Source organism: Ruditapes philippinarum, unplaced genomic scaffold, assembly GCF_026571515.1.
Source record: "Ruditapes philippinarum isolate M1 unplaced genomic scaffold, ASM2657151v2 ctg1474_1_1_1_1, whole genome shotgun sequence".
Taxonomy (NCBI): domain Eukaryota; kingdom Metazoa; phylum Mollusca; class Bivalvia; order Venerida; family Veneridae; genus Ruditapes; species Ruditapes philippinarum.
In genome coordinates this window covers 27,026-54,801 of record NW_026863329.1, presented here as the reverse complement: position 1 = coordinate 54,801, position 27,776 = coordinate 27,026, and the positions used below count along the sequence as shown (strand labels likewise).

The 27,776-nt window shown below is 31.5% G+C and overlaps 1 protein-coding gene across 1 annotated transcript; it reads left to right on the top strand.

Annotated features, from left to right (window-relative positions):
- LOC132721845 (acyl-protein thioesterase 2-like) lies at positions 1–25,992 on the top strand. Its single transcript, XM_060706219.1, has 8 exons — positions 1–230; positions 11,859–11,890; positions 14,141–14,206; positions 15,717–15,764; positions 16,957–17,027; positions 17,570–17,745; positions 20,490–20,654; positions 21,254–25,992. Exons 1-8 carry the CDS (start codon positions 69–71, stop codon positions 21,299–21,301), a joined length of 768 nt encoding a protein of 255 aa, XP_060562202.1. The 5' UTR covers positions 1–68; the 3' UTR covers positions 21,302–25,992.
- Positions 25,993–27,776: the final 1,784 nt, after the last annotated feature.

Here is a 27,776-nt window from a genome sequence, read left to right as displayed (position 1 = left end):
ACGTTTTACACTACGTCCGGCAAAAGTCAGCATCCGAGGAAACAAACTGAATTAATTATCTGAATTTGATGTTAGATAATTTTACACTGACAACAAATAAAAACATTATTTTAATTGGCACAATAGTGTCCGCTTCAAGTGTTTTCTTGTTTTTATGCATGGGTGGTAGTTCATCGAAAAACATGAATAAATTATGTGTTGCCAATCCTCAGGCGAGGCACACCGCTACGGTAAGATAATTATCGTTTGATTTCTAGACGGCTGAATGTTGTTTACTTTTAGTTCTGATCAAGGAGCAGTAGTTCCAAAACTGGTAGAATCTTTTAATAACACATCATTCTAAACCAGTTCATCCTAAAATTAGTTTGTACAGTATGGTAAGAATTTTAGATAAAACATAAATTTAGAAAAATGGTAGAAAGATAATAAGAAAAAGTGAAAAAGAAGTGCTATATGAATAATATTAAAATGTTTCTCTCTTCTCTCGGTTTCGGGTCTAAACCTGTAGACACAGTTTTAATAAGGGCTGGTCATCAAGCACCAGTTCAAATGTAGTTTGCATAAATAAGAATTTATTTACTTTTTCTTACCCTTAGTTATTATTTCTATTGCGTTTTTCGACATTTTAATTTGGTAATAACGCAAATACGCATGTTATCTGCAGCCCTGCATAGAGTAAGCATGGATGTAATATCATTCTGTGGAGTAAGTCCTAACATATTTCCAAAATTAGTTATTAAAAAAAAAATTATTTCATTATTTTTTCTCTTGATTATTTCTACTGATTATAGTAAGGGTGCCAAAATAGACATCATAAGTTAAAGTATTTTCATATTTATGAAAATATATTTTCGAATTTACATCAAATAAAGACATGATAAAGACCAAGATTTTTTCAGGGCAGTTTTTTCACAATTAATATTTCTTTGTTTATTGATTGCTCTTACTTATTTGTTCAACACATTTGAATAAATGCATATGTTCACACATAATTATTGGTGTTTATATAATCATTCATTATCACTATTATGTGTAAAAGCCTTAACTGGGGCAATTAAATTACAGACAAATTGTAGCCTTATAATGTTTTTAAAGATCCTGTATGTTTTGTGATTGATATTTGTACTGTATGAATACCACACTAGCAAAAACTTATATATGTACATATTTATGCAAATAAAACAATTTTCAAACATCGAAGAATATGTAAAATGTGTACTGCAAATATTTGTGCACATTTTATTTAATCAATAAATTACAGGCATTCATTTCTTATTGCAAAATTTGACTTAGAATCTATAGAAAATAAATTTCTAATTACCTCCCTTTATTTACATGAAATGTTAAATTGGGTAATATCTTTATAAATGATGCTTATTGGAACTTACAATATTGACAAATCTTAATTTGAGCATCATATTTATGAAATAAAACCATGAAAAAATTGTGTTACAGGATCTTTAATAACTTTATTATATGGTTGATTTCGAGACGTTTCGGCCCCAAGACGTTTCGGCCCCAAACTACCCAAGACGTTTCGGCCCCGGACGTTTCGGCCCTTTACCAAATCGGCCCCAGAATAAGTACTGTATTTTAAACCGATATATTAAAAGCATTTCAATAAAAAATTGAATATATATCGATGGCTCAGCGCAAAACTCAGCTAAGTCCATATTTCACCCAAAAGGACTTTTTGATAAATTCTGAAACCCAAAATCAAACACCCCTTTATCCCATAAATTTTTTAAACAATTCCCTTTTTTAAATTATTTTTAATTTTAATAAAATGCAATAAAAAAATTTTGGAACCCCCCAAAATTTAGTTATGAAAAAAGGTTTTAAGTAAAATTAGTATGTTTTGCCCCCTTTTTTTTTTTAAACCCAAAAAAAAAACCCACTAGTGAAAAAACAAATTTCAAACTTACTTAGCTTAGTGTTCACTAAGAATTTTTAAAGAAAAGTATAAAATTCTTTATTTTTAAAATTTTAAAAATGGGATATAAAAAAATTCCCTTTTTTAAAAAACTTTTGTACCTCTCTGCTTTAATTTGAAGTTTTTTTATGACTCTTTAGCTTTTGAATATTGTAAAGCCTTTTTTCAGTTTTGTCATACATTAGTAAACATTTTTTTAAGGGCAAGCAAGAAGTCTTTTACAATTTTTTCTGTTTTGACTTGACATCATATCCATTTGTTGTTGTTATTGTAAAGAAGTTTTGTTCAAATAAGTGTCATGAACTAAAATGAAAGATAAAAAGAAACATTGTTTTGTAATTTGGCACATTCATTTAGGACTAGTAAGAATTTAGATTTTCCTGTGCATTCTTTGACAGGCCCTAACCAAAGTTATGGACAATTAAAAATCTAAAATTGTGTGTTATTCAGAACCAAATTAAAAAGGCATATAGAAGTTATTTTACATTTTATTATAAAACAGATTGGGACTAAATTTCACCTGGTGAAAATGATATGTACTGAATAAAAAATGATATGTATTGACCAATGCAATCAACTGTAGAACCTCGAAAATTATTGATTTATCTTTTTATAAACCCTTATAAATAAGAAGTATTCTCTGCTTATATATATTTGACTTAAAATATATTGCAAAAAAGTTTTTGGAACCCCTTTTTAAAAAACATTTATTATTTTAAAAAAAAGTGCAAAATTTTAAAAAAAGGGCCTTCATAAAAAGTTTAATTATAAAAAAAACTATAAAAGTCAAGCTTTTTGTAGATTTTCCCTTTAAAAGTTTTTTTACTTAGTTCATAACTTACTGCAATATGTCTGTTAATATTGTAATATATTGCAATATGCAATATGTCTGTTAATATCGCAATATATAGAGTATTGAATGATGTGTAAGTTTAATATGAAATCCATTGGACAAGTTAAATAAAATTATATTATGGGAGCCTCTTGCGATTATAATATTTTATTCAACGAGTTTAATAAATTTAGTATTAAACTTAAATGAATCTACCCGTATATTCTATTTTATCACATACCAAAAATAAAGAGTGTTTTAAATTGAAAAAAAGAATAATTTTTCAATTATGTGCCTATTGTGTAACGGGTAACATATAGGGAGTCTTAACTCTATGTTTTTATGTGCAAATGATGTCACGTGCAATATCATTTTTACCGAGTTGCAAAAGCGGCACGAGTATGTGATAAATCACATTATTATATAATCTAAAATAGATTTTCTGGAAATTTCCTGAAAGGTATGAGACTATGACGCAACATCACGCCAAGTTTGTTGTACCATGTATATATTATTCTGAAAAAAATAAAATTGGATGACTCTTAAATAAGAGTCAAATTAGTCATAACATTTTAAAGAACACTAAAAATAAGCTTGCTAATGCACTCATTTAAAAGATAGGGCCAAATAATGGAAAAATTAGACAAGCTCAAAATGTCAATTTCCATTGTAGGCATAATGGCAGAATTAATAAGCCATATAAAAGCTATTTATGAATTATATTATAAAACAGATATGTACTTTTTAGCTGGTGAATATAGTGTGATATGTACTGATAAATTAATATTGACCTTGGCTAAAGAATCACCTCGGTCAATATTAATTTTTTCAGTACATATCACACTATAGTCACCAGCTAAAAAGTACATATTTGTATAATATGCAATAATATGTCTGTATATATTGCAATATATCACAATATTAAATTTTTCATTGCAATACCCAGTCCAGATTAAATGAAAGATATGTTTAACAAATTTTAAACATAAAAGTAAATTACAGTAAAATACATGTGAAAGCTGTGAATTTTCCATATTAATGTAATATTATTTAATAGTTGAACTTTAAAATAATGTGGAAATCTTTTGATATTGAAAATTGTAATTCAGGTTTATTCCTATACTATTGTTTTACAGAGTGAGCTAAAAAATAGTGTTAATAAAATAACAAACTGATGAATTTTATATACATGTATCAATAGTTAAGGGCTGTAATTTTTACTGGATTAAAATTCAGAGCTTAACATTTATAAGGTTCTGGTATATAATTGTTACATCTAACATCACTGGATCATGATTCAAACCTTAATATTAATCAAAATTCTAATAACTTAAATATTTGCATAAAACCTTCTACAATTTTTCTTCAGAAAGTCAGACTTGAACACAATGCTTTAATAATGGCAGAAAACCACAGCTGAATTTGATTTTACACTGTAAGAGAATAATAAAAACAAAGGTTAAAGGTTTTTCAATTTTCTTCATCATTTGAAACGTTTCCATTCCAAAATCATATTAAATGAAAATCTCTTAATTGATAATATTATAATTATACAAAAATTTAACACATTATTTATTATCATATGATTTTAAATGTTTATAAACTAGATTTTTTCATCACCATTCTGTTTATTCATAGAAATAGGCACTTGTTATCTTGTTTGCAATGTTTTCTTCATATTTCTAAAGTAATCTTATCAACTTGCATAAAAATACTTGTGTGTCTGTTATCTTTAATTAATCTTATAAAGTTATAATTGGTAAAATAAGATAAAGGTATCCAGAGTTATGGACCCTTTCATTATTAAAATGTTTATATTGAATTTAGTAAAACTTACTAACACCTTAATACCAACCAGTCAATAACAATGTTTTGCAAATTGCATTTATTAATATCTTGTGTAATTCTGGATTCCGATAGTGTTCTCTCTGTCAAAAATACTAATGCACTTAGTTTTGTCCCGATTGTCTCTGAAAATCGATAACTAATCGGACCACCCCAAAATCGGCAATACGATAGTCCTTTTTAAAAATCGATTATTTTAATGTTCTACCACCGCTGAATTATGCCTAGGGCATAACTTTTTACATGCAATCAAAAAGAAGTTTCCCGACCGAATCTCTTTATTTCCAGACGATCCTAAAGTCTTTTTTGTATTCAAAACCTATTTAACATGGTTAACACTACTTTAGAAAATTATAGTGTGTGTAATAACATAACATTATAAACTTATATATATATATATATATTGTTGTTAAATTAGTGACTACAATACTACTCATTTATATTTTGACATGTTGACTAGTACATAAAGTTTTATTTTACAAAAATTGACTGTTACAAAGTAGTATTAGGTATTTGTGTTGTTTGTTTTGAATTCAAAGAGCAAATCATACTTTAATCTCGGAGAAAATAGTTTATTCATTCTTAAAATGTGGTCACTACTGTATAAAAAATACAAGGATTGGTACCTTAAAAGAAAAAATGGCCATAATAAGTGCGAAACTTTATTATAATATCGGCAGACAATCGATTGTGGTGGTCCAATTATCGATAGTGATTTTTGAGTCCGATACCCAACACTAAAATTATGCACTATACACCCTTTCAAAGAGGCATACAAAGCAGAAAACAGGGGGGTGGGGGTGGGATCGTAGGATTATCAGATAACTTTGTAGATTTACCAAATGTAGAATTTTTGATGCTATACATAATAAATCAGTTCCAGTGTTAAAATTTCAGTAAGAAAGTCTATGGACCTGGCTTATTATAACATACTCCTACTCAGCCAGTTTGGCTCCAGTAAATATCACATAGTCCAAATATTTTTATTTTTGATACAGTTTTAACTTTAGATGTGATATAATTAATTATATAAAAACATTTCAAACATCTGTTCATAGCTAATACCTTCCACTTTTTATAACATTGTTTTTCATAGCAATCAATATATTGCATTACAGGTTTACTTTAATTTCACAATATATTGTGGTAGTATCATAACAAGGGTTTGATCATATTATTGCATTCAAAGAATAAGTCATTTAAAGATCAAGTGAAATTCCAAGTCAAGCTTTTCATAAATTTTAAGATGAAACATTTAAAAGGGGGAATTAATAATTTGTATTCTACAATAAAAACTTCAAAGCTAAAGAAAGGTAGAGCAATGTTTCTATAATGTGGTATACTATCTAAAAATTTAATTTATTATTAGTGGAGTCAGGAACAAATATATTATATACTAAAAATGAGAAACAATTTGTGCCATGCCGGTATCGAATCAGCTAATTTTTCAAATATTTATTGTCATTTATAAAGCAGGCTCTCTCAGAGAGCAACTTAAACCACAACAGCTCAGTTTGAAAACACCATACCATGTAAAGAAAATGAATAACAAAGATTTAGTTCAAATTGTGCTCATTGCTTGTGCAAAAATTACCTAAAATGTACAAAGGTCTTATTTATTTGTGCACTTCAGGTTTAATTCCTTATTCCTAACATTTCCATTTTATAATACTGCAAGTGTATGATAAGTAATGTTCAGTCTAAGTTACATAAGTTGCATTGTAAAATAACTATTTAATAGAGAAATAGAAATATTTACTTTGACAAGTAAATTAATTGAACTGATTCAGAATGTTCATTGTATGTAATTTTTCCTCTTATTGTATAATTCAAATAGATTTGTAAATTATGTTAAATTGACTTAGCACACATTTTACAACTTTTGTTCCAACATATCATTCATTTGCAAGTGCAAAACTCATCCAAGTTGACTTAGCCTAGTATTGCACTCACTTGTTTTAAGAAAAGTCTTTGATTTTCAGCGCAAAACCCATGCTAACTAAAATAATTGCTTTTAAACCATTAAAAATTAATTCCACTTGAAAATGACTTATCATGTAAGTTTCAAGGCCTTTAGCATGATACAGAAATAATATAATATTTAAAAGATATCAGCAGGGTAAAAAAATAAACAGTTTTTTCTCCCTCCTGTAAAATTTCAAAAAATGATGTTAGCTGAGTTTTGCGCTGAGCCATCGATATATAGTTAATCATTTTGTATAAAAACTAGATTATTATAATAGTAGGGGGAAAGTAATCAATACAGACAGAACTGAACTTTATTTGAAAAAATATAATACACAAACAAACAATTATTAACCATTTATAGATAATATTTTATTTGAATGATTAAGAAGCAAGACACAAAACAAAACCCCCAATTAGCATAAAGTATAAACAGTTAATTAGTTACACTTTGAAAAAATTGCATATATATAGTTTAATTAAGATCAAAAGATAACGTATTCTAAGGAAAAATTGTAAGTGCATAACTTTCTTAATCCAGAAGTTTTAGTGGTTTGTTTTATAGGTAAGTAACCGGCTTTTTTGTTTGTTACACCTTTAAAAACATTAACATATATCTAAATGGTTCAAGAGATCAAAAGATAATAAATAATTATTCAAAGAATTAAAGTTTCATAATTAATTAATTGTTTAATTGTATTTAAATTGATTGTTTTTAATCAATCAAGCAATACACTATAGTGGGGCCGAAACGTCTCGCGGAAAAGGGCCGAAACGTCCAGGGGTCGATTTTTCGACTGGGGCCGATTTGGTTTGGGGCCGAAACGTCCTGTTTGCATACGGTTCATATCTTCATTTGGTAAAGTTTTATTTATTTGTAAATATAAAATTATTTATACATTTTTTGAAAATCTTTTTTTTTTGTTAATGTGTGTAATAAATATAGGTAGGGATTCCACAATATCTACAAGGGCCGTATATCAGAACTCGCTCAACTGGGTACAATTTGTTCAGTGTCATCAAATACACTCTGTGTGACTGACTTAACTAAATATGTTGCATTAAGATTTCATATAACATAATGCCAAAGAAACCACTTTTGCGCTTCATAAATTAAGTTCACCGAAACAATTTCATTTACACCAACGATAATTGTCATGCCCAGGGTACAATAAACACTTAAAAAATAAGTTTACCAAAACCACAACCTATTTTATTTGTACAAAATATGTTTGCCGAAACCGGTAGTTTGATGAAACCATGAAATTACTTGGACACTTAACCAATAGTAATTGCCTGTTATCAATAGTCTGTCTAAATAAAGCCACAGAAAAACCCAAAAGAACAACCTAAGACAGATTATACGATAAACATCATCCGTTGCTGTAGCTCACACTTACCAAAAGCATTTGCAGTAGATATTAATTATGTAAACTTCTGAAATGAATAAAAATGCGAGCTCAAGAAAGTTCTGCTCGCTGTTTTAGATTTTAACTGGCATGTATGTATGTATGTATAAAAAAAGAATTAAGATACGACTTAACAGCATTATATATTGTAATTTAAAGACATCCTAAAGTTTTACACATTTGCATCCAGGGCTTACTATTGACACATTTTGGGACCATTTTCTTGAGTTTTTTCATATCATGAATGTTTCTTTGCCAGGAAAAAAGGAAAAGCTTTAATATTGGTGCCAACAAAAGTAATGTGGTAATCCAGTAAAGTTTTTTGGAAACAGAAACAACATAGTGCTCAGGGCTCTCATTAGCACTTTGAAACTGGGACCACTCACCAGGGTGAATTTTGCATGATCTTCAAATATTCTGCCATCAACTTTAAGGGAGAATTTCATAGACTGAAATTTAACACACAAAAAAACTTTCTAATATTGATCACTTAAATGTTTAAAGCTCATAAAAGCATTCTTGATTTATCAATGTCATCAATATTTACTCATAATTTTTTAGGGGAAATTTTTATTGAATAAGAAGGGAAAACATACTACAGGCCTACATTAACTTTTTAAGGGCGGGGGGGGGGGGGGGGGCAGGGGAATGGGGCTGATAGTTGGTCCAAAGTTTGCAACACAGGAGCCCTGCATTTTTACATTGAAAAAATTGCAGATCTATGATTTCATAGAATAATGTACATACACTTGGGTTGAGACCCACCCTTGCTTGATCTGTCCCTGTCAACTGTCAATAAAAATCATATAGAAAAATCAAAAAAATCCCAGTCACTAAAAATAAAGTCTCCAAAAAGTAAAGATAGCAGACTTCAGAGCATATTCTTGTCCAGCCAATACAAATAGAGTTCCTGGCTTTATATTTGCTTTGTTGTTTCACTTTCTTAGCTAGAAACCACATTATACACTGTCTATGTCCTGCCTGCTTGATAAACTTACTTCAGAATGCCAGGAACTCTTCATGTATTGCATCCATGGATACAAAATCTACTTTCAGTGTTAATTAAATGTTAATTATGGCCCTTTTTTAAACTTGAAAAATTCTTTTATTAATTCAAGTTTTTATAGTGCTTTCTTGCATATCAGACAGGATTATCTACCGTTTACACCGGTGCTTAGAAAACTCTGTCTTACACCCCCCATGTAAGACAAGTTGTGTGCTTTAAATGATGTCATTGCCGCGCGCATTTTATGAATGAATTGCGTTCTTAGGATGAGGACACTTAACCGTTTTGAATAAAGTTGTAAGTTCATACGCTACTATAAGAAAAAAGAGCATAATGAGAATATCAGTTTTCGAAGTTTCTGTTCTGAAAATAATTGATATGTAATATGCAAGAAAAAGAATCAAACACCGGCTGTCGGTACAGACAGGAATATCTAGTTCTCGGGTAACTGTTTAGCGGAAACTAGGCAGAGCCTCGTTACCGCTGTAAACAGTCACCCTAGAGCTAGATATTCCGGTCTGTACCGGCTGCCAGTGTAAGATTCATATAATATCAATCTTCATAACTATTGAAAGTTTTCACATGCAACTAATTGAATGTCTTCGGGATCATGCTTAGAGTTCAGTATCTAAGGCTCATAACTCTGACATAGATTTTAACTTAATTATGGCCCTTTGTGAACTTAGAAAAGTTTTGGTTTAAGGTTTGCTTGCAAGATTAATCTTTCATGAAACCTATCTCACTTGAAACTTGATTCATGTTCATGCAGGTACTTTTCAAAGATCCATATAAATAAAATCTGGCATGGATTTTGAATGAAAGAAGGCCCTTGTGAACTTAACAAAATTCTTAAATATCCAAGACTCATTACTATGTCATGTACATTATTTGTAATTTTGTAATTGAAATTTTCCTCTGTTGATTCTTACATTATCAAGGCTATTATTTTACAATCAAGCACCCAGATTAGTCAACCATGCTGTCCTATTGACAGCTCTTGTTTAAATCCTATTAATAACTCTGACATTGATTTCCAAATTCATTTATTTCTGCATTGTTAAAACACTACAATGAAATACATGTTTTCTTGTGACATGGAGCAGTAACAACTGTATATTCCCACAGATAGTATTCCCAATACTAGTTGTATATTTGTCTGAAAAATAAATCATAATGTTAAGGTTAGTACATGTATACAGTTTGAAATTGAAGAAGCATTGTATTACATGTATAATTAAATATCACTTTATTCTGACAAAGTTATAATAACATGGTTGTTACTTGAAATATTATATATCTTTGTTTATCTTTGTTTTTGCATTTTGAATACTTATATAAATGCACCATTCAAAAACAAATGATTTAAAAAAAAGAGCTATAATTTAAGTTCTTTCATTGCTCAAGATGTAACACCATTGACTTACGTTTACAATGCCCTCATTATAAAACATTTTGTAGGAAATGGTAACTTAACATTGGGAGGAATTCATGTTTGTTAATAGTTTAGTTAAATTGGGGCAGATGTGAGAGAAAATTCTTCCATTTTCTGGCATGAACAAATAAACCTTCAAGTTTGTGATTTTCAACTATTTAATTCAAAAAATAAATGAATATAAATACATCATTTACAACTGGGTAACTTTTTACAATTTTTGTCTGTTGCTTTTTTTCCCCTGACATATTTATTGTCTGAACTACTGGTACTTAAGTTGTACTCTTCAGATGTAAGTGAAAAATTTGATGCTAAAATCAAATTTTTCAAACTGTAAAACTTGTGTTAGGAAGATATATTATCTTGCCAGTCATTTAACATTAAAAGTACTATATATAGAGACAAGGAAATACATGTATCTGAAAGATGTATCTGTCTGCTGTATGGAATCACTATTTTTGTTCTTGTCTGGGGAGAAATTAAATGAACCAGCTATAGGAAAGAGATCTTGTTGAGATGACAGGAATACCTACCCTATGAGAGACTAGTAATTAGATAGCTCGAGTTGTAATTAAGTTACTTTCAGTTTTCTCTTCATTTGTTGACAGTTACTTGTTTTCCCAGCTGTAAGAACTTTCTCCAGTTAAAGCAAAGCTTGCCATTCTTGTACAAGAAAGTGAGATGTAATGAAATTCTAGTATTATGAATATAATATAATTCGTCACCTTAGTGCAAGAACTCAATATCTGCTTCTTTATCTATATGCAGTTATTGAGTTTTTGCACTAAGGTTATATGATATAAAATATATAGGTCATAAATATAATAATTAATTCACAGGATCTAACAGACTTTGCAGTTTATTTAATAAAATGACTTAATGAGATGTTATGAAATTCTAGGATTTTGAATTTATTTTATACATGTTTGTTATGTAATTTAATTAAAAGGAAACATCTACATACACTAATAAGCATCTAATGGGCTATCTGACCATGGAGAAAGCCTTTAACCCTAGTTAAGCTACATGTTTAATCTATACTACATTAAAATAATCACACTTCTTATAAAATGTATATTTTTTGTATTGTAACTATTTTAAAAAGTGTTGATATTAAGTTTGTTAATTTCAATAACACTTGTTATTCTTTGTTAATATTTACACATATCAATTATTAGTAATGATAGGTTACAACTGAGATGTGGTAGAACTTTGCCCTTTCTGTTTGATGTTCAAAAGTTATGAGCTATGATATTAGTCATACAGTTTTTGTTTTATATTAGTTAACAAATATGTAAAACTATTATAGAAAATGGTTAGTACTGACTGAAATAGTCATATTTTATAACTGGGTCATGCTATTAAAGCATATGTTAGATAATAAAATAAATATTTTAAACAATATAAAGTAAATTTATTTACTTTATTTCTTTCAGTTGATCTTCCTTCATGGACTAGGAGATACTGGGTAAGATCTGGTTTTTCTATGTTGTATTTTACTTGTTTGTATGGTTATTATAATGGCTTGTTCTGTATCTCGAAAAATGTAACATGGTTCACACTGCTGTTAACCCTGACATGTTGCTTTAAGTTTGTAACACACAAGGTTAGTCAAAATTCACGGCTTGTTGATGCACCTTTAAACAAAACAAAACAAACAAAACCGTGACATGTAGCATATATTCTTTTAGAGACTAGCTTACTAAAGATTGGTTGTTCTACTCAGAATTTTGCCTGCTTGGGCTTCTGATGCATTGGGGATTAGGGCCTCTGATGCTGTTCAGGGAGGGGGCTTCTGATGCTTCAGGGAGGTGATTTCTGATGCTGCAGGGAAGGGGCTTCTGATGCCTCAGGGAAGGGGCTTCTGATGCCTCAAGGAGGGGGCTTCTGATGCCTCAGGGAAGGGGCTTCTGATGCCTCAGGAAGGGGGGCTTCTGATGCTCAGGGAGGTGATTCTGATGCCTCAGGGAGGGGCTTCTGATGCCTCAGGGAGGTGATTCTGATGCCTCAGGGAGGTGATTCTGATGCCTCAGGGAAGGGGCTTCTGATGCCTCAGGGAGGGGGCTTCTGATGCCTCAGGAAGGGGGCTTCTGATGCCTCAGGGAGGTGATTCTGATGCCTCAGGGAGGGGGCTTCTGATGCCTCAGGGAGGTGATTCTGATGCCTCAGGGAGGGGGCCTCTGATGATCTGCAAGGAGGGGGGCTTCTGAATGCTCAGGGAGGGGGCTTCTGATGCCATCAGGGAGGGGGCTTCTGATGCCTCAGGGAGGTGATTGAGGGTGCTTCTGATGTTTCAGGGAGGGGGCTTCTGATGCCTCAGGGAGGGGGCTTCTGATACCTTCCTGCTCATAAAGATGAAAAGTCATCATATTACCTCATATTACAGTTTGTTGCTGTGTTGTGAAGAATGATTTATAATGTTATAGTAAAACATGATAATAGTATGCCTTATCTTGCCAGTTTGGTTTGAACTGTTTTGTTATTTAGGATGTCATACATATGTATTCTGCTCATATACAAGTATTAGCAATGGGATTTGATCTAAACATATACTCATTATCATATAACTCCTTGTTTTAAGTGAGACAAAACATGTAGACTACATGTATAATTTGTATTTAATGGCAGTAACTTCAACCACTATTTAAATTATGCCATGTAAACACAAGTGTATGCTATATGTTTCAAAACTATTGAGGAGAAAGAAGCTTGCATATCTTTTGATATTGCAAGGTTATTATTATTCATGAATTGGGAAGCATGTTTACTTTAAGAAAGTGTCTATAAAGAAAACTAAATACAAGGCAGTCATTACATGGAATAAATAATGTACAGTCCTAAACCAATATTTGATCTGTCTCAGACTGTACTATCAATTACTACAATTCATTGCCTCATTCCATTGTCTCTGACTGTGAGACTGCTGTCTCTGACTTAAATTCATCTGTTGTTACATAGTTTCAGAATATCGGGTCTTTCGTTTGTGGAAATTGTATCAAATTAACAAAAAAAAAAATAGTAGGAAGGTAAATTTATGAATATTGCAGTACAACTTCTGCAGATCAACACCGTTTGGGAGAAAAAAGATTTTATCTCTCTGAGAATTTGACAGAATTATATCCCTTTGTGAAGTAAGAAAAATTCTTGGTCAAAGTTTCCCATGCATTGCAATACCGATCTCCAAAACTAATGAAGGTATTCAGTTGAATCTTAAGACATGTCTGTGAAATTATAATTTGAAACCCACAACTCTGACATGGATTTTCACTGAATTATGGCCTTTTGTGAACTTTGAAAATTACTAGTTTAAGTTTTGTAACTTCAATATTCAAAACTACTGAAGATGAATTCTCAAGTGATATTTCATTAAGACATATCTGTGGGATCATAATTGGAAGTCACTTTCCAAGGTCTATAACTCTGGCATGGACTGCATTATGGTGTGTAGTGGTATCATGTATCATGCCTGACCTGTGTTAGTTCCAGTTTTGAATAAATTCCTACATTATCCAGGCTTTGTTTTACCATCAAGTATTGTGAATAGTCATGTGTGCTGTTATTATCATTGTTATTATCATTATTATTGTGTACATGTAATTTAAGTAATAAGATTTTAAGATGTGAAAGAAATTGTATATAAGATTAATATCATCATAATTATGTTACGACATTGACAGTATACATGTTACTGAACTTAATCATTTGGTTTTCTTTTCAGACAAGCCTGGTCAGATGCATTTAAACAGTTGAAATTAAAGAATATAAAATGTGTATGCCCTACAGCGTAAGTAAAATCTTGTATATTTGATCACACATAAGTTTTATCATTGCTTTAAATTTTGTCATAATACAAAATGTTGAATAAATTAACATAATTAGTGTTGAATGTATATATAAAAAAGTGCATCTGGGATGTAGCAAGTGAGCATTGATTTCTTATGTTTAAAGTCAAGATTAAGATTTTGTTAACTTCACATATCTCTCTAGAAAAAATATATACAGAAGATATGAATGTATTTAATCATGAAATTGCACATTCATATCATAATATGTAGCTTGAGATAAATCTTTGAATTCATGAGAAAGATTTATCAGTAATGAAAATATTACGTACAGATTATTTAACGTATTGAACTCTTTTAAAGCCAAACACAAGTATTTTAGACTTTAAAATTGAAAATACAAAATTAGATCTTGAGTAGGTCTTCAAATGCACTCAGTATTAATTGAATTGTTTAAGTGGCGGCATGGCCGAGTGGTTAACGCTTCGGACTAGTAATCTAATGATCGCTAGCCGCATGGGTTCAAACCCTGACAGGGGCAAGTCGTTGTTTCCTTGAGCAAGAAACTTTACACTAATTGCTCAGTACTGGTTGGTTCCAGGAACGGATTCGAAAGTGCGTTTATAAGCTTATAGCTTCCTGTACAATCGAACTAAAATAAATTCTGTATAAACCAATTGAATTGTTTTCACTTTTACACAAGAGAAATTATGATTTTTATTTGAAATTTTTGAATGCAAAGTATTATCAATGAAATTATTATTAAAGGAGAAAGACTGAAATGCAATTTAATTGTAAATTTAATGACTTTAATTGGATTGTTTGATTTTGTATAATTTGTCTTCTGATAGAAAATACATGTAAACCATAGTTACTGAGATTCAGGTGTTAAAATTTTACTGTTTTTGAATTTGGATTAGACTTTATAGAATTTTGATAAATTGAAAGAACTGAATTAAACATAACTGAAACTAGCACAATTCTGTCATTTTTGAATGGACCCTTACTTAATTCATTTGCTTCCTGTAAGGACTCCACAATGTCAGAGGTTTTTTTGACATTACAGGACTGGATTTTTTTTTTTTGAGATTTGTGTACAATTTGATGTAGGTCTAAACCAATAACTTGTGTGTTAAATCAGGCTATTAATTTTGTTTATTTTCAATTCAATTCATTATATTTCTTTATTATTTTGAATATTTTTCCAATTTAGTTTGGAAGATATTGGATTTACATGGTAGATAATGGTTGATTGTACTTAAATGCCATTAGTGGCGGCGTGGCCGAGTGGTTAACGCGTCGGACTAGTAATCTAAGGATTGCTGACCGCGTGGGTTCAAACCCTGTCAGGGACAAGCCGTTGTTTCCTTGAGCAAGAAACTTTACATTCATTGCTTAGTACTGGTTGGTTCCAGGAACGGATTCGAGAGTGTTTCAATAAGCTTATAGCTTCCAACACAATCGAACTAAAATAAATTTGTATAAACCAAATGACCATTGTTTCTTTTCTAGACCTGTGATGCCAGTTACTTTGAATGGTGGTTTCATGATGCCCTCATGGTAAGTAAGAATACATGTATGATAAAATAAGGGACTAAATATACCCTCTTTTAAGTTCAAATTGTGAGTTAGCATACAGGCTTGTTTTGTCATGTTGTAATTGGATATATTTTGCTTTGAAACGATTTCAGTGAAAAGACAGCTTACTATTAAATAACAAATTCTTTGAAATATTTCATAACTCTTTATAACTATGTCGTATGTAGTTCATTTTGTATAAATTATATATGATATGTTAATGTAAACATATTTAGCCTGGTTGTGATTGAAACTTGAAGTCTATTTGAAACACACTCCAGAATTGACTTGTACTCCGAAATTAAAGTATCATATAACATGGCTGTTATCCCAGCAGGGCTCAAAGTCATCATCTCAGGGTAGTGAGACATAACTGAATCGCAAGACCACTGCTGCTTCTCCCCTTTGTTCTGCTTTGAAATTTGGCTTTACAATGTTCGATTGTATGCCAGATTAGATATGCAATCTTGCATATACTTACCTTCAGAGCCAGAAGTTTTATCAGTCTTCTTTAATTGTATACTACTGAATTAATTTTCAACTAGATTTTAAAGATTGCATAGATAAAATGCTATGCATTTTGAATCTTGCACATTTTGTTGCCCTTAAGAAAATAACAACATAAAACAACCTGCAGTTCAAATTCATTGCAAAAAAATTGATATATCATTCTGTTAATTTTAATGGGAAATGGTTTTTGAGTAATCACATAATTTAGAAAAATTCTGGAAAAAATTTCTTTGAAATAAATGTAGTCTCAAAATGGCAATTTTTAATTAGAAAATAAGATAGGAGTTTGTGTAATCTTGGTGAATTAACAGTTCCTAAAAAATTGTATGTAACAGTATGTAACAGTAAATTGCAAGCTGCTGTTCACCCTTACCAATTCCCAGGGCAGTGTTGAGGGTTTTTGCAAAGTTTCAACCATTCATCTTAGTCATTTACTACAAACCACTTGCCCCTCATGCAGTGGGTTTGAATCTTGCCAGAGACCTGGATTCTTTTGTAGAGGAAGCTATCCTGCAAGCTTAAAGCTGTATGTATTTTAATCACTTAAAAAAGAATAAATTCCTTGCTAAAAAAGGAAATTATGCAAACTATTTTTTAAGAATTAATATTTTGATCTCGTAAAATACTCTATGAATAGTTCATTATATTTGATAATGCTTTGTAGGTTTGACATTGTGTCATTGAACCCTGATGGACAACAAGATGTGGCTGGCATAAACAAAGCTGTATCATCCTGTAAGTTTTCCAAATATATGAGATTTAAAAAACAAAGCTTTTAACTTAGTAATACTGTTGTTTTTTGCCATTGTTAAGTTCTGGTATTTAGTAATTTATAAGTTTTTCACTCAATACTCTTTTCTTAAGGGTGTAAACCTATATGTGGTGATAACAAAGAGTTGAAAGGCCAAATCTAAAATCTTATCTAAGATGGCTATATTGTTTACCAGACCACCAGAGAATATTAATTAGATTTGCAAACCAGTATACATGTTGAGCCTGTGCACATCAATGCATGCTCTATATTGTAGGCTTACTTGCTTTAAAGTTCATCTTGATATACCAAGAATTGATAATGGACAGTTCCAAAAATGGAAACTAGACAAGTCTAAGAAATTCAGCAGGTGAAGAAGTGTAAAAGCTACCATTAGTAAAATATTTTGTAAAAATATGAAAACTGCACTGTCACTATCTGTCATCGGATATTGATATATCATAATATGCTTTGCACTGAATAAATGACAGCTGTACATGACTTGAAATTCTCATGTATATTTCAGTACGTGAATTAATAGAAGAGGAGGAGAAGAAAGGGATATCGTCAGAGAACATAATTTTAGGTGGATTTTCTCAAGGTGGCGCCGTTGCTCTATACACAGCATTTACTCATGATAAACCTTTGGCAGGAATTGTTGGACTAAGTACATGGCTGCCAATACATTCAGAATTTCCAGCAGTATGTATACTGAATGCTTTTTAGCTCACCTGAGCTTGCTCATGGTGAGCTTTTAGGATCGGTGAATGTCCGTCATCCGTCCGTCCGTCGTACGTCCACAATTGCTTGTGAACACTCTGGCGGTCGCATTTTTGCCTCAATCATCATCAAACTTGGTCAGGATGCTTATCTAGTTGAAAGCTCAGATGAGTTCGAACATGGCTCATCTCGGATGAAAAACTAGGTCACAAGAGCTAAAAATAGAAAAACCTTGTGAACACTCTAGAGGTCACATTTTTGACCCAATCATCATCAAACTTGGTCAGGATGTTTGTCTAGGTGATAGCTCGGATGAGTTCGAACATGGCTCATCTCAGATGAAAAAGTAGGTCACAGGAGCTATAAATAGAAAAACCTTGTGAACACTCTAGTGGTCACATTTTTGAACCAATCAACATCAAACTTTGGTCAGAATGCTTGTCTAGTCAATTGCTTGGATGAGTTGGAACATGGGTAATCTCTGATGAAAAACTAGGTCACAGGAGCTAAAAATAGAAAAACCTTGTGAACACTCTAGTGGTCACATTTTTGACCCAATCATCATCAAACTTTGTCAGGATGCTTGTTCAGATAATAGCTCAGATGAGTTCGAATATGGGTCATCTCGGATGAAAAACTAGGTCACCAGAGCTATAAATAGAAAAACCTTGTTAACACTCTAGCGGTCACATTTTTGCATCAATCATCATCAAACTTGGTCAGGGTGCTTATCTAGTTGATAGCTTGGATGAGTTCGAACATGGCTCATCTCGGATGAAAAAGTAGGTCACCGGAGCTAAAAATAGAAAAACCTTGTTAACACTCTAGAGGTCACATTTTTGCATCAATCATCATCAAACTTGGTCAAGATGCTTGTCTAGGTGATAGCTCGGATGAGTTTGAACATGGGTCATCTCGGATGAAAAAGTAGGTCACCGGAGCTAAAAATAGAAAAACCTTGTTAACACTCTAGCGGTCACATTTTTGCATCAGTCATCATCAAACTTGGTCAAGATGTTTGTCTAGGTGATAGCTCGGATGAGTTTGAACATGGGTCATCTCGGATGAAAAAGTAGGTCACCGGAGCTAAAAATAGAAAAACCTTGTTAACACTCTAGCGGTCACATTTTTGCATCAGTCATCATCAAACTTGGTCAAGATGTTTGTCTAGGTGATAGCTCGGATGAGTTTGAACATGGGTCATCTCGGATGAAAAACTAGGTCACAGGAGCTAAAAGTAGAAAAACCTTGTTAACACTCTAGTGGTCACAATTTTGACTCAATTGTCATCAAACTTGGTCAGGAAACTTGTCTAGGTCATTGCTGGGAATAAATTGAACATGGGACATCTCGGAAGTAAAACTAGGTCACAGGAGCTAAAAATAGAAAAATCTTGTTAACACTCTAGTGGCTACTGTTGTGATCCAAATATTCTGTTAATTGGTCTGAAAGTTTGTTTTGATCGAACATGGGTCATCTTGGATGAAAAACCAGGTCACACCGCCCAAATATGGAAAAACCTTGTTAACATTCTAGTGGTCACATTTTCGACTCAATTATCATCAAACTTGGTCAGGATGCTTGTCTAGGTAATTGCTTGGATGAGTTCGAAATCGCATGTGAAACTAGGTCACCGGAGCTAAAAATAGAAAAATCTTGTTAACACTCTAGTTGCTACTGTTTTGATCCAAGTATCCTGGAAATTGGTCTGAAAGTTTGTTTTGATGATTTCTAGGTCAATTTTGAATATGTGTCACCTGGGTAAAAAACTAGGTCGCACTGCTCAAATATTGATAATCCTTGTTAACACTGTAGTGGTCACATTTTTGACTCACCTGTCATGAGACTTGGTCAGAATGCTTGTCTAGGTAATTGTTTAGATGAGTTTGATAAGTCAGGTGAGCGATCTAGGGCCATCATGGCCCTCTTGTTTAATAACAGGTTCTTTTTTGGCATGACCCTGCATAATTTCATTTGATGACTAATAAAGTTTACTTGCTTTTACTGCTTTACTGCCTAACAAAGTGAATTCGAATTCTACTTGTAAAGCTGGAAATTCGCCATTTAACTTTTTCAGTATTGGTGTGACTTAAACAAACCAAAAAATCCCCAAACTTTTGTATAGTAGGGAACAATTCAGTTTACTTTATTTCATTTTAGTAAACTGATGATTACGGTCTCTCCTGTATTGTTAGATCTTCAGTCATTTAAAACACGGATAAATCCAATAGCCTGAACACTTAAGTTTGACTTAAAGCCAAAGTTAAATAATTATTTAGGTATAAGTATTTAATGAAGATTGAAGGTACCTTTAATTAAGACAGAATTGTTGATCAAAAATGTTTATGTTGTGAAATATATCTTACTCGCATTTTCAAAACTTTCAATCCTTGAAATATCCTTAGCAACTTCAGATCATACAGAGTTAAGTCCAAAACGGTTGGCTATACTATTTTCTCTTTATCAAAGATCAAAATAGTTGCAAACAGTGCCTTTAAGGTAGTAGATATTCACTAACTAAATATCTCTGTATATTTTGAATTTTTACCAAATATCGAACTAAATTCAAGTACATTGTTCACAAGTTATAAATTAAAAAAACATAGTATCTCGAAATCATTTGTAACTTGTATTTCATTTTACTTATTGTTTTTGACAAAGAATTATACAATTATATTTTAGTCTCAATTATTATTATTATTATTATGATTTTTTATTACTTCCAGGGCCTTAAAGAAGCGAACAGGAACATTCCAGTGTTTCAAGGTCATGGTAGAATCGATCCTCTTGTGCCATTCAAGTGGGGAGAAATGACCAGAGATGTACTTCAGAAAATGACGACAAAAATTGATTTTAAAGATTATCCCATACAACACTCATCATGTCCTGAGGTTAGGACCTGTTATTGTTTTTTTTAAATCTTTGTAGGCCATGAAACATTTAAAAAGAAAAAGGGGAGCTAGGGACGATTGTTGTGACCTGCTCAGCGTCTCTGTTTGTTTATCTTATCTGTTAAGTTTTATATTTTATGGCCATTTACTTCAATACAACATGTTATAGCCAATCAAAGGATTGGTTATTAAATGTATGTGCATTGATGTTGGTACTATGTATGTAGATGCATTTTGTCAAGTCCTACAGTATGACATACCAATAATTGGCCTAAGTCGAACAAAAAGAGTTTGATTTTTATTGGACCAGTTTTCATGTGTCTGATATAGTAGCAATGATAAAGGTGTTAGTTACCTAGTGCTTTCTTTATTAAGCCCTTCCTAAAGTGATAGGGGTCAAAATATTGGATATGTGAAGGAGCAAAATTTTTGAGGTTGTCCGCAAAATCATAATCCGAAAAAGCAAAACACTGGAAGAAAATATTGTTGTTTGATTGTTGAATGAAGTAGGCATCAAGTGAATGCGTAAATGCAGTTCCTTGCAATGAAAAATTCAAAATAAACTGTACATTAAATTGTTATTTTTTTTTACCTTACAGGAGATGGATGACGTGAAAAACTTTCTCACCTCGTTGGCGAAGGATTGACCCTCTGTGAAACTGTAGATTATTTCGAATGTAAACATATTTTAAGCATGAACCAAATGTAATACGCACAGATCATTTTACTTTTTTGAACATTGTTTACAGAATGAAGACTTGTTTTGTTTGTAAATAGATTAAAACAGAGGTTTTACTTGCTGCAATAGCTAAAGATTGGGTTTTTTCATTGGTCACTACCACAGAAGATGGAAAAGATGCAGTTTGTTATTTATAAATGAATGGTAGAATTTGAGTATTTTTTGTTTTGTTATTTAGATGATTGTTTTATGGTGTATGATTGCTGATTTTATGAGTGGATTTTTCAGTTGTTTTAGAGAGACAAAGGCTTTCAGTATGGGAACAGTTATAAGGGTCTTTTTCATATCACTTTGCTCAAAAGTATGGTTGGAAAATGTCGACTGTTAGATTTTCAGTTAGACATCTGGACATATTTTGGTTGGTTATTCTCAAATTTACATATGAATACACCATGGACATTCACATGAAATTTCATACATATCTTTATATATATTGAGACAATATGTTAGAAATATTAAAGTTCTTGTGGGGAATATTTTGAGTTTTTGTTTTTCAGATGTGCTTACTTTAAAATAGGTTTGATTTAAACATTGAAAATTGTTTGCATGATTAGTGAAGAAGAAAAAATGGGTATGAATATATGTGTAGCTTCCTTATCAAATTATACTTGGTTTATGGCTGGAACAATTATATACATATTTTTATGATTTATATATTTGTGTAAACTTACTCATGTTTAGTAGAGAACCATTTTGATTTTTTTTCCATTAAGTTATATTTTTATATCTTTTGGTACACGTCAAGCCACTCTTTATATTTTTTATGAAAACTAGAAGAAAAAAAAAGAGTACAATAAAAAAGTGTTGCTACTAACTTGTGAAATAAACTTTCATCACCATTCAATATAGATACTTATAATATTAATGTGAAGTGAAACAGTTTAGTTATGGTAGAAAATAGTGTTTTTTCATGCAAGATGTGTGCAGTATGAATGAACATATTCCTTTGGAGTAGCTATCATATATAACACTAGGATTGAACTCTTACCAAAATTGATAAAGAGTTATCGACGCGTTCTACTTATAATTTATAACTGTTCATTTCCTAAATAGAGGAAAGATGGAGCCCGTAAGTTATTGAACCTGGCCGCACTGAATAAAAGTGATGGCTGACCAAGTTTTACACTGGCTTTGTTATCTGTTATTATCAGGGCTGAAAGGGTTAAGATGTCAATTCCAATATTAGAAAGTGATCATGTAGATGTGAAAATACACAATTCTCTACCTACACATAATCTTTCTTACTTAAATATTTGGAATAAGTTGTCTCCCTTTTGTTGAAGTTATTTATATTTAATGAAACGGAAAGATGTTGTACTATGTTTAAAGTCTTTTTGTATTTTATGTTTTTTAACATGCTTGGAAATGTTTGGTAAAATAAGTTTAAGTTATAAGTTTGTATAGGAATCAAAACAGTTAATTGATATACTTTGAAAAGATGTTGCAGTAAAGAAATTTTGCAACTTTTACCTGATTTTTGGTGAAATTTGTCCGAGCAAATGTTATCACAAAAACTTTTTGTAAGCCACAGATTTCACACAATTAGGAGTGCACAGAGTATCAGAATTTGAACTTAAGTTTTATTTTGGATGCCGTGAAATTGTTGTTGTTGTTGTTGTTTTTTTTTTTAAAGAAGAGACATCTTTTTTTAGAATGGATGAAAAGTTACTGGTAATATTGAGAAAGGTACACCAAGATAAGTTGATTGTTATATTTTGTGATATTTGTTTGATATACTAGTAAATGTTATGTTGTAAACTGGTAGTTGTTCTATCCACTGAATTATTTTGGTAATGTATATGTGATGTTAACCAAGGAAGATACCCTTAGTTAAATACATGTTGTTAGACAAACAAACTTATTCAAGATATAATTTGTAAACTTATCTTAAGGCTTTGAAAATGAAAGTTTGGCCAAGCATTTTAATTCAGCTACTCTTCTATTTATATGTATGACAACACTTTTTCAAGGATAGCCTAAGATAGTTTTTCACATAGAATATCCAAAGATATTTTTGTTCACTTTCCCTACAAGGCAATTTGATGGAAGGGTTATGATGTCAGTTTTCACAAGAACACGGTTAAATTCCTTAAAGTGATCAGTATTTTTCTTAAAGGCACATTATGCCTCAAAAATCTATATTTGTCTAATTCTTTAGAAATGTCAAACATTTGTTTAATAATGTTTAAATAATGGAAAAAGTGCATGTTAGATGTTTTACAACTGAAAAAAGTAATGCTAAACATGAAGTTATGTGTCTTTAATGTAGAAAAATGTAAACAAAGTGGTATTAACACCTCCATACAAAATACTTCTTCACTATAATTATACCAATTGCCAAAAATGCAAAAAGATAGTTGATGTATATAGCAAATGAGTATGCTTTTGGAAACTGAAACAACATACCAACATTAAACAGTTTTATTTAGAAATAAAAGTGAGAGTATTTCTGAGGCAATATGGGCCTTTAAATGTTCTTGTTTGTCATATGGACACAACTAAAAGATATTAATGTTCTTTGGTTAGTGGAACTGTGAAAGATCAGATATGTTACAGTGTATGACTGTCTCAAAATTTTAATGTTAAATGAATATTTATTATTGTTAGAAAAGTGTGAACATTTTGATGATTGACCTTTGATCAGTGTCAAGGAAGTTATTTTATTAATAACATGCAAGGTATCTGTTTGAATTGTTTACACATTAGTGAATATTTATTTTTGTAGCAAAAAACAATGGAAATGAAGAAATTTAACACTGGTGTCATGATTGGTAACAGTTCACAGTTAAATGATGGTTACTTTCTTTTCTTTTTTGTTAAACTATTACATAAGAAAATTACAATAAAATAATTTGACTTACGTTTTACCTCAAAAACAGTTTCTTGTTTGTTGTGATTGATACTTATTGTTGAAAATGAACTTGAAATTAACCTATTGAATAATTTAGATGACTATGTAAAAAAAATCCTTAACATCATGGTAACAACAGAGACATTGCAATAGATATAGGAGCCCGCGTCATGACAAAACCAACATAATGGGTATGCGACCAGCATGGATCCAGACCAGCCTGCGCATCCGCGCAGTCTGATCAGGATCCATGCTGTTCGCTATCAGTTTCTCTACTTGTAATAGGGTTTGTAAACGAACAGCATGGATGCTGATCAGACTGCACGGATGCAATGCTGGTTGCAAACCCATTATGTTGGTTTTGTCATGATGCGGCTCATAGATTGATTGACCCTTGATACCCTGCTGGAACCTTTGCCATCAGTATAGTTTGACTTGACTTGATACTGTTGGGCAGCTTAATTTTTTTTGTATTTTGTTATTGACTTCCATTAAACATTGAGCTGTTTTTAATCCAAAGCAGGTCAAAATCCATAATGCAATTTCAATAGGCCAAAGGTTAAAGGGACTCAACTGAGGTTTTTTTGACATGAATGGATAACTGTATGTAGGACACCATTTGCTCACCTCACTTCCTAGGGATTACAATTTTTTTGTGCAAATTGACTCCAAAATGAAAAGCGTTGCCATGCTTTTAACAACATTTGAACCAAAAAATGTGTAAAAATGAGTATCAATTAAGTATCTACTATCTTGTATGTTTACATATTACCTATTGCGTAGTTTTCCTTTTTAAGTGCACCAGCTGATTAATGAAAAAAATTCACATATTATTATTTTAGGCTATTAGACCTCAGTGGAGTTCCTTTAATAAGTGATAATTTCCAAAATAGAATCTCAAAGACAGTTTCATAGAAATTTCAAGATAATGCTCATTGTAAAAGATACAGACATGTATAAAGGGCTGTTATTGTTATATTTAGATTTTTTTAAGTCTTAAGAGGTATAATGAATTTATTAAAAAAAAGTTAATGCAAATGTATTATCACCTTAATGCAGTAACTGGGTATCTATTATTAAATTTAGAAGGACTTAACCCGTTACTGCACTAAGGTGACGGTATATGACAGGCTAACAATATCTAGTCAGGCAAAGTTATATGAATTGTTTATAGATGTAATAACAATTACTGGAAAGTTTTATGTTCTGAACATAAAACTTTCCAGTTATTCATATACATCTTCAGATACTGCAATATACATGTATTCAAGATCCACTGTCATATGTTATAATTGATGATTGCAATTTATGCACCATATTATATAATAATTGACGATTTATTTCCTGTCCTAAAATATATCAGCTAGTTGCACAGTGTAGTCATTATGTAAGTCAAAGGGTTATTTTTGTGATGTATGTTTAAATCCTTTTTTCAAGGGGGGGACCCTGTGGCCGAGTGGTGAAGTTTGCCAACATTAAAACACTTGCCTTCCACTCCTGTGGTTTGAAATCCTTGCAGAAACTTAAGAACCTTACATGTGAGGAAGCTTTCAAGCCTGCTTAACAAATGTTATAGGTCCTACTTTGGTGCCTGCTGGTACCTAAAATAACGCACAATTGTCCTCCATCAAGTAAAACAAACAAACTCTTTTTCAGTCTAAAAAGTCTTGTAAATTTAGGCTTCAAGTTATAACTTATTTTTGGTAGGTACAGATAAAGTTTCATCAGTCATGTGGCTTAAGTTAAGATATTTATGAAGAAAAAAAAACTTTCATAAATCTTAGTCTCGAACTTATGATCTTGTACAAACATATATAAACTTAGATGTCATTATTTGCCATATTTACCCTGTTAGTTATTTTCAATTATTGTCATTTAAGTACTGTGTACTTAGAATTGTTTAAAACTTGCATATTGCTGTCACAGGTTTGCTGAAAACATTTGTTACGTATATAACCTATATGACACTAGTTAATATAATCTTGACAAATTTACACCTGTTTTATCTGGATATAGTTACATGTATATCTAATAAGTATGCACTCTGTAGCACATCAGGTTTTGGTAGTTTTTACTAGTATTAAGATGCTCAAACTTGCTTATTTGACATAAGCAAGTTTAGTGTCAAATTTAACAAATCACAAGAAGATTGCTAAGATTTGATGTATAGATTTTCTTTGGATTTCTATTATTATTAGCATATACTTTCAGCACCGTAGTCTGATCATTTGTTTTTGTATATGTTAAAGTAAGTTGCCATGTTTAATTTAGTCATTTCTGTTTATATTTAAGGCTGAATGCTATTTGTTTATTGGATTATTACCATTGAGTGTAGATGATCATCTATGAATAATAAATGTGAAAAAAATTCATTGTGTTCTTTATAATTGCTTCTTGGTTGACTTTCTTACTTTAAAGCTGAATTATCAATAGAACAAAAAAGATATAATATGTATACATATATGATACATAAAAGATAAAATTAGCAATGAATAGAAAATGGGTAGATCTAGCCATGAATAGATCAAAGAAAATCTACCCATGAGTATAACAAAATATGAAGCCATTTTGAGCCATGAACAAAGTGGATCTAGCCATCAATTTCGCATTTATTTGTACACAATACATGTACATGGAAAAATTGAGACTTCAAATTCTGCAAAACTCATTGAAGTATACATTCCCTTTTCCAATTTCAGAACTCAATATTTGGCTAAAAGCGATCCCTCAGAAGCATTAAAAACAGCAAAATTACATGAAAATTGCCGACTGTTTGATTTAGTCTGACCATGAGGAATAATGAAACAGTGCAGTATCTCTTACGTCCTTTAGAAACGGTTTGAGCGGTACTCAATTCTCAACATCTTAAAGTGCTGGACTCAATAATCCCAAAGGACCAGCAAAATATAACAACACTGATGTGAAGTACGGGGCAACTTTTTACTGCTACCACAAACCTAACCTAACGCGCATCATATGCAGTAGTTTTATCTTTTGTACAAACATAAATTTTAGTATAAAAAATAACATCACTGTGAATATAACTTACATTTATTATATGCCCGAAAAAATTTCGGGCATATTATGTTATACCCCCTGGCATCCATCCGTCTGTCTGTCTGTCTGTCTATCCATCCGTCTGTCCGTTTGTTAGCAATTTGGTTTCCGGAGCATAACTTAAGTTCCACTTGGCCCACAATATTCAAACTTCATAGGATGATTGTCCATATTGGGTAGAAGACCCCTATTGATTTTGGGGTCACAAGGTCAAAGGTCAAGGTCACTATCACCTTAAAACTGAAAACAGTTTCCGGAGCATAACTTAAGTTCCGTTTGGCCCACAGTGTTCAATCTTCATAGTATGATTGTCCATTTTGGGAAGAAGACCCCTATTGATTTTTGGGTTACAAGGTCAAAGGTCAAGGTAATTATTACTTTAAAACTGAAAACAGTTTCCTGCAATAACTTAAGTCTATGTGACCCACGATATTCAAACTTCATAGGATTATTGGCCATATTAGGTAGAAGACCC

Coding starts and splice junctions, on each gene's coding strand:
- LOC132721845 (XM_060706219.1), top strand. CDS start 69: ATGTTAGATAATTTTACACTGACAACAAATAAAAACATTATTTTAATT. Junction 14,207..15,716: donor AAATGTGTATGCCCTACAGC/GTAAGTAAAATC, acceptor TTTCTTTTCTAG/ACCTGTGATGCCAGTTACTT. Junction 17,028..17,569: donor AAACAAAGCTGTATCATCCT/GTAAGTTTTCCA, acceptor TGTATATTTCAG/TACGTGAATTAATAGAAGAG.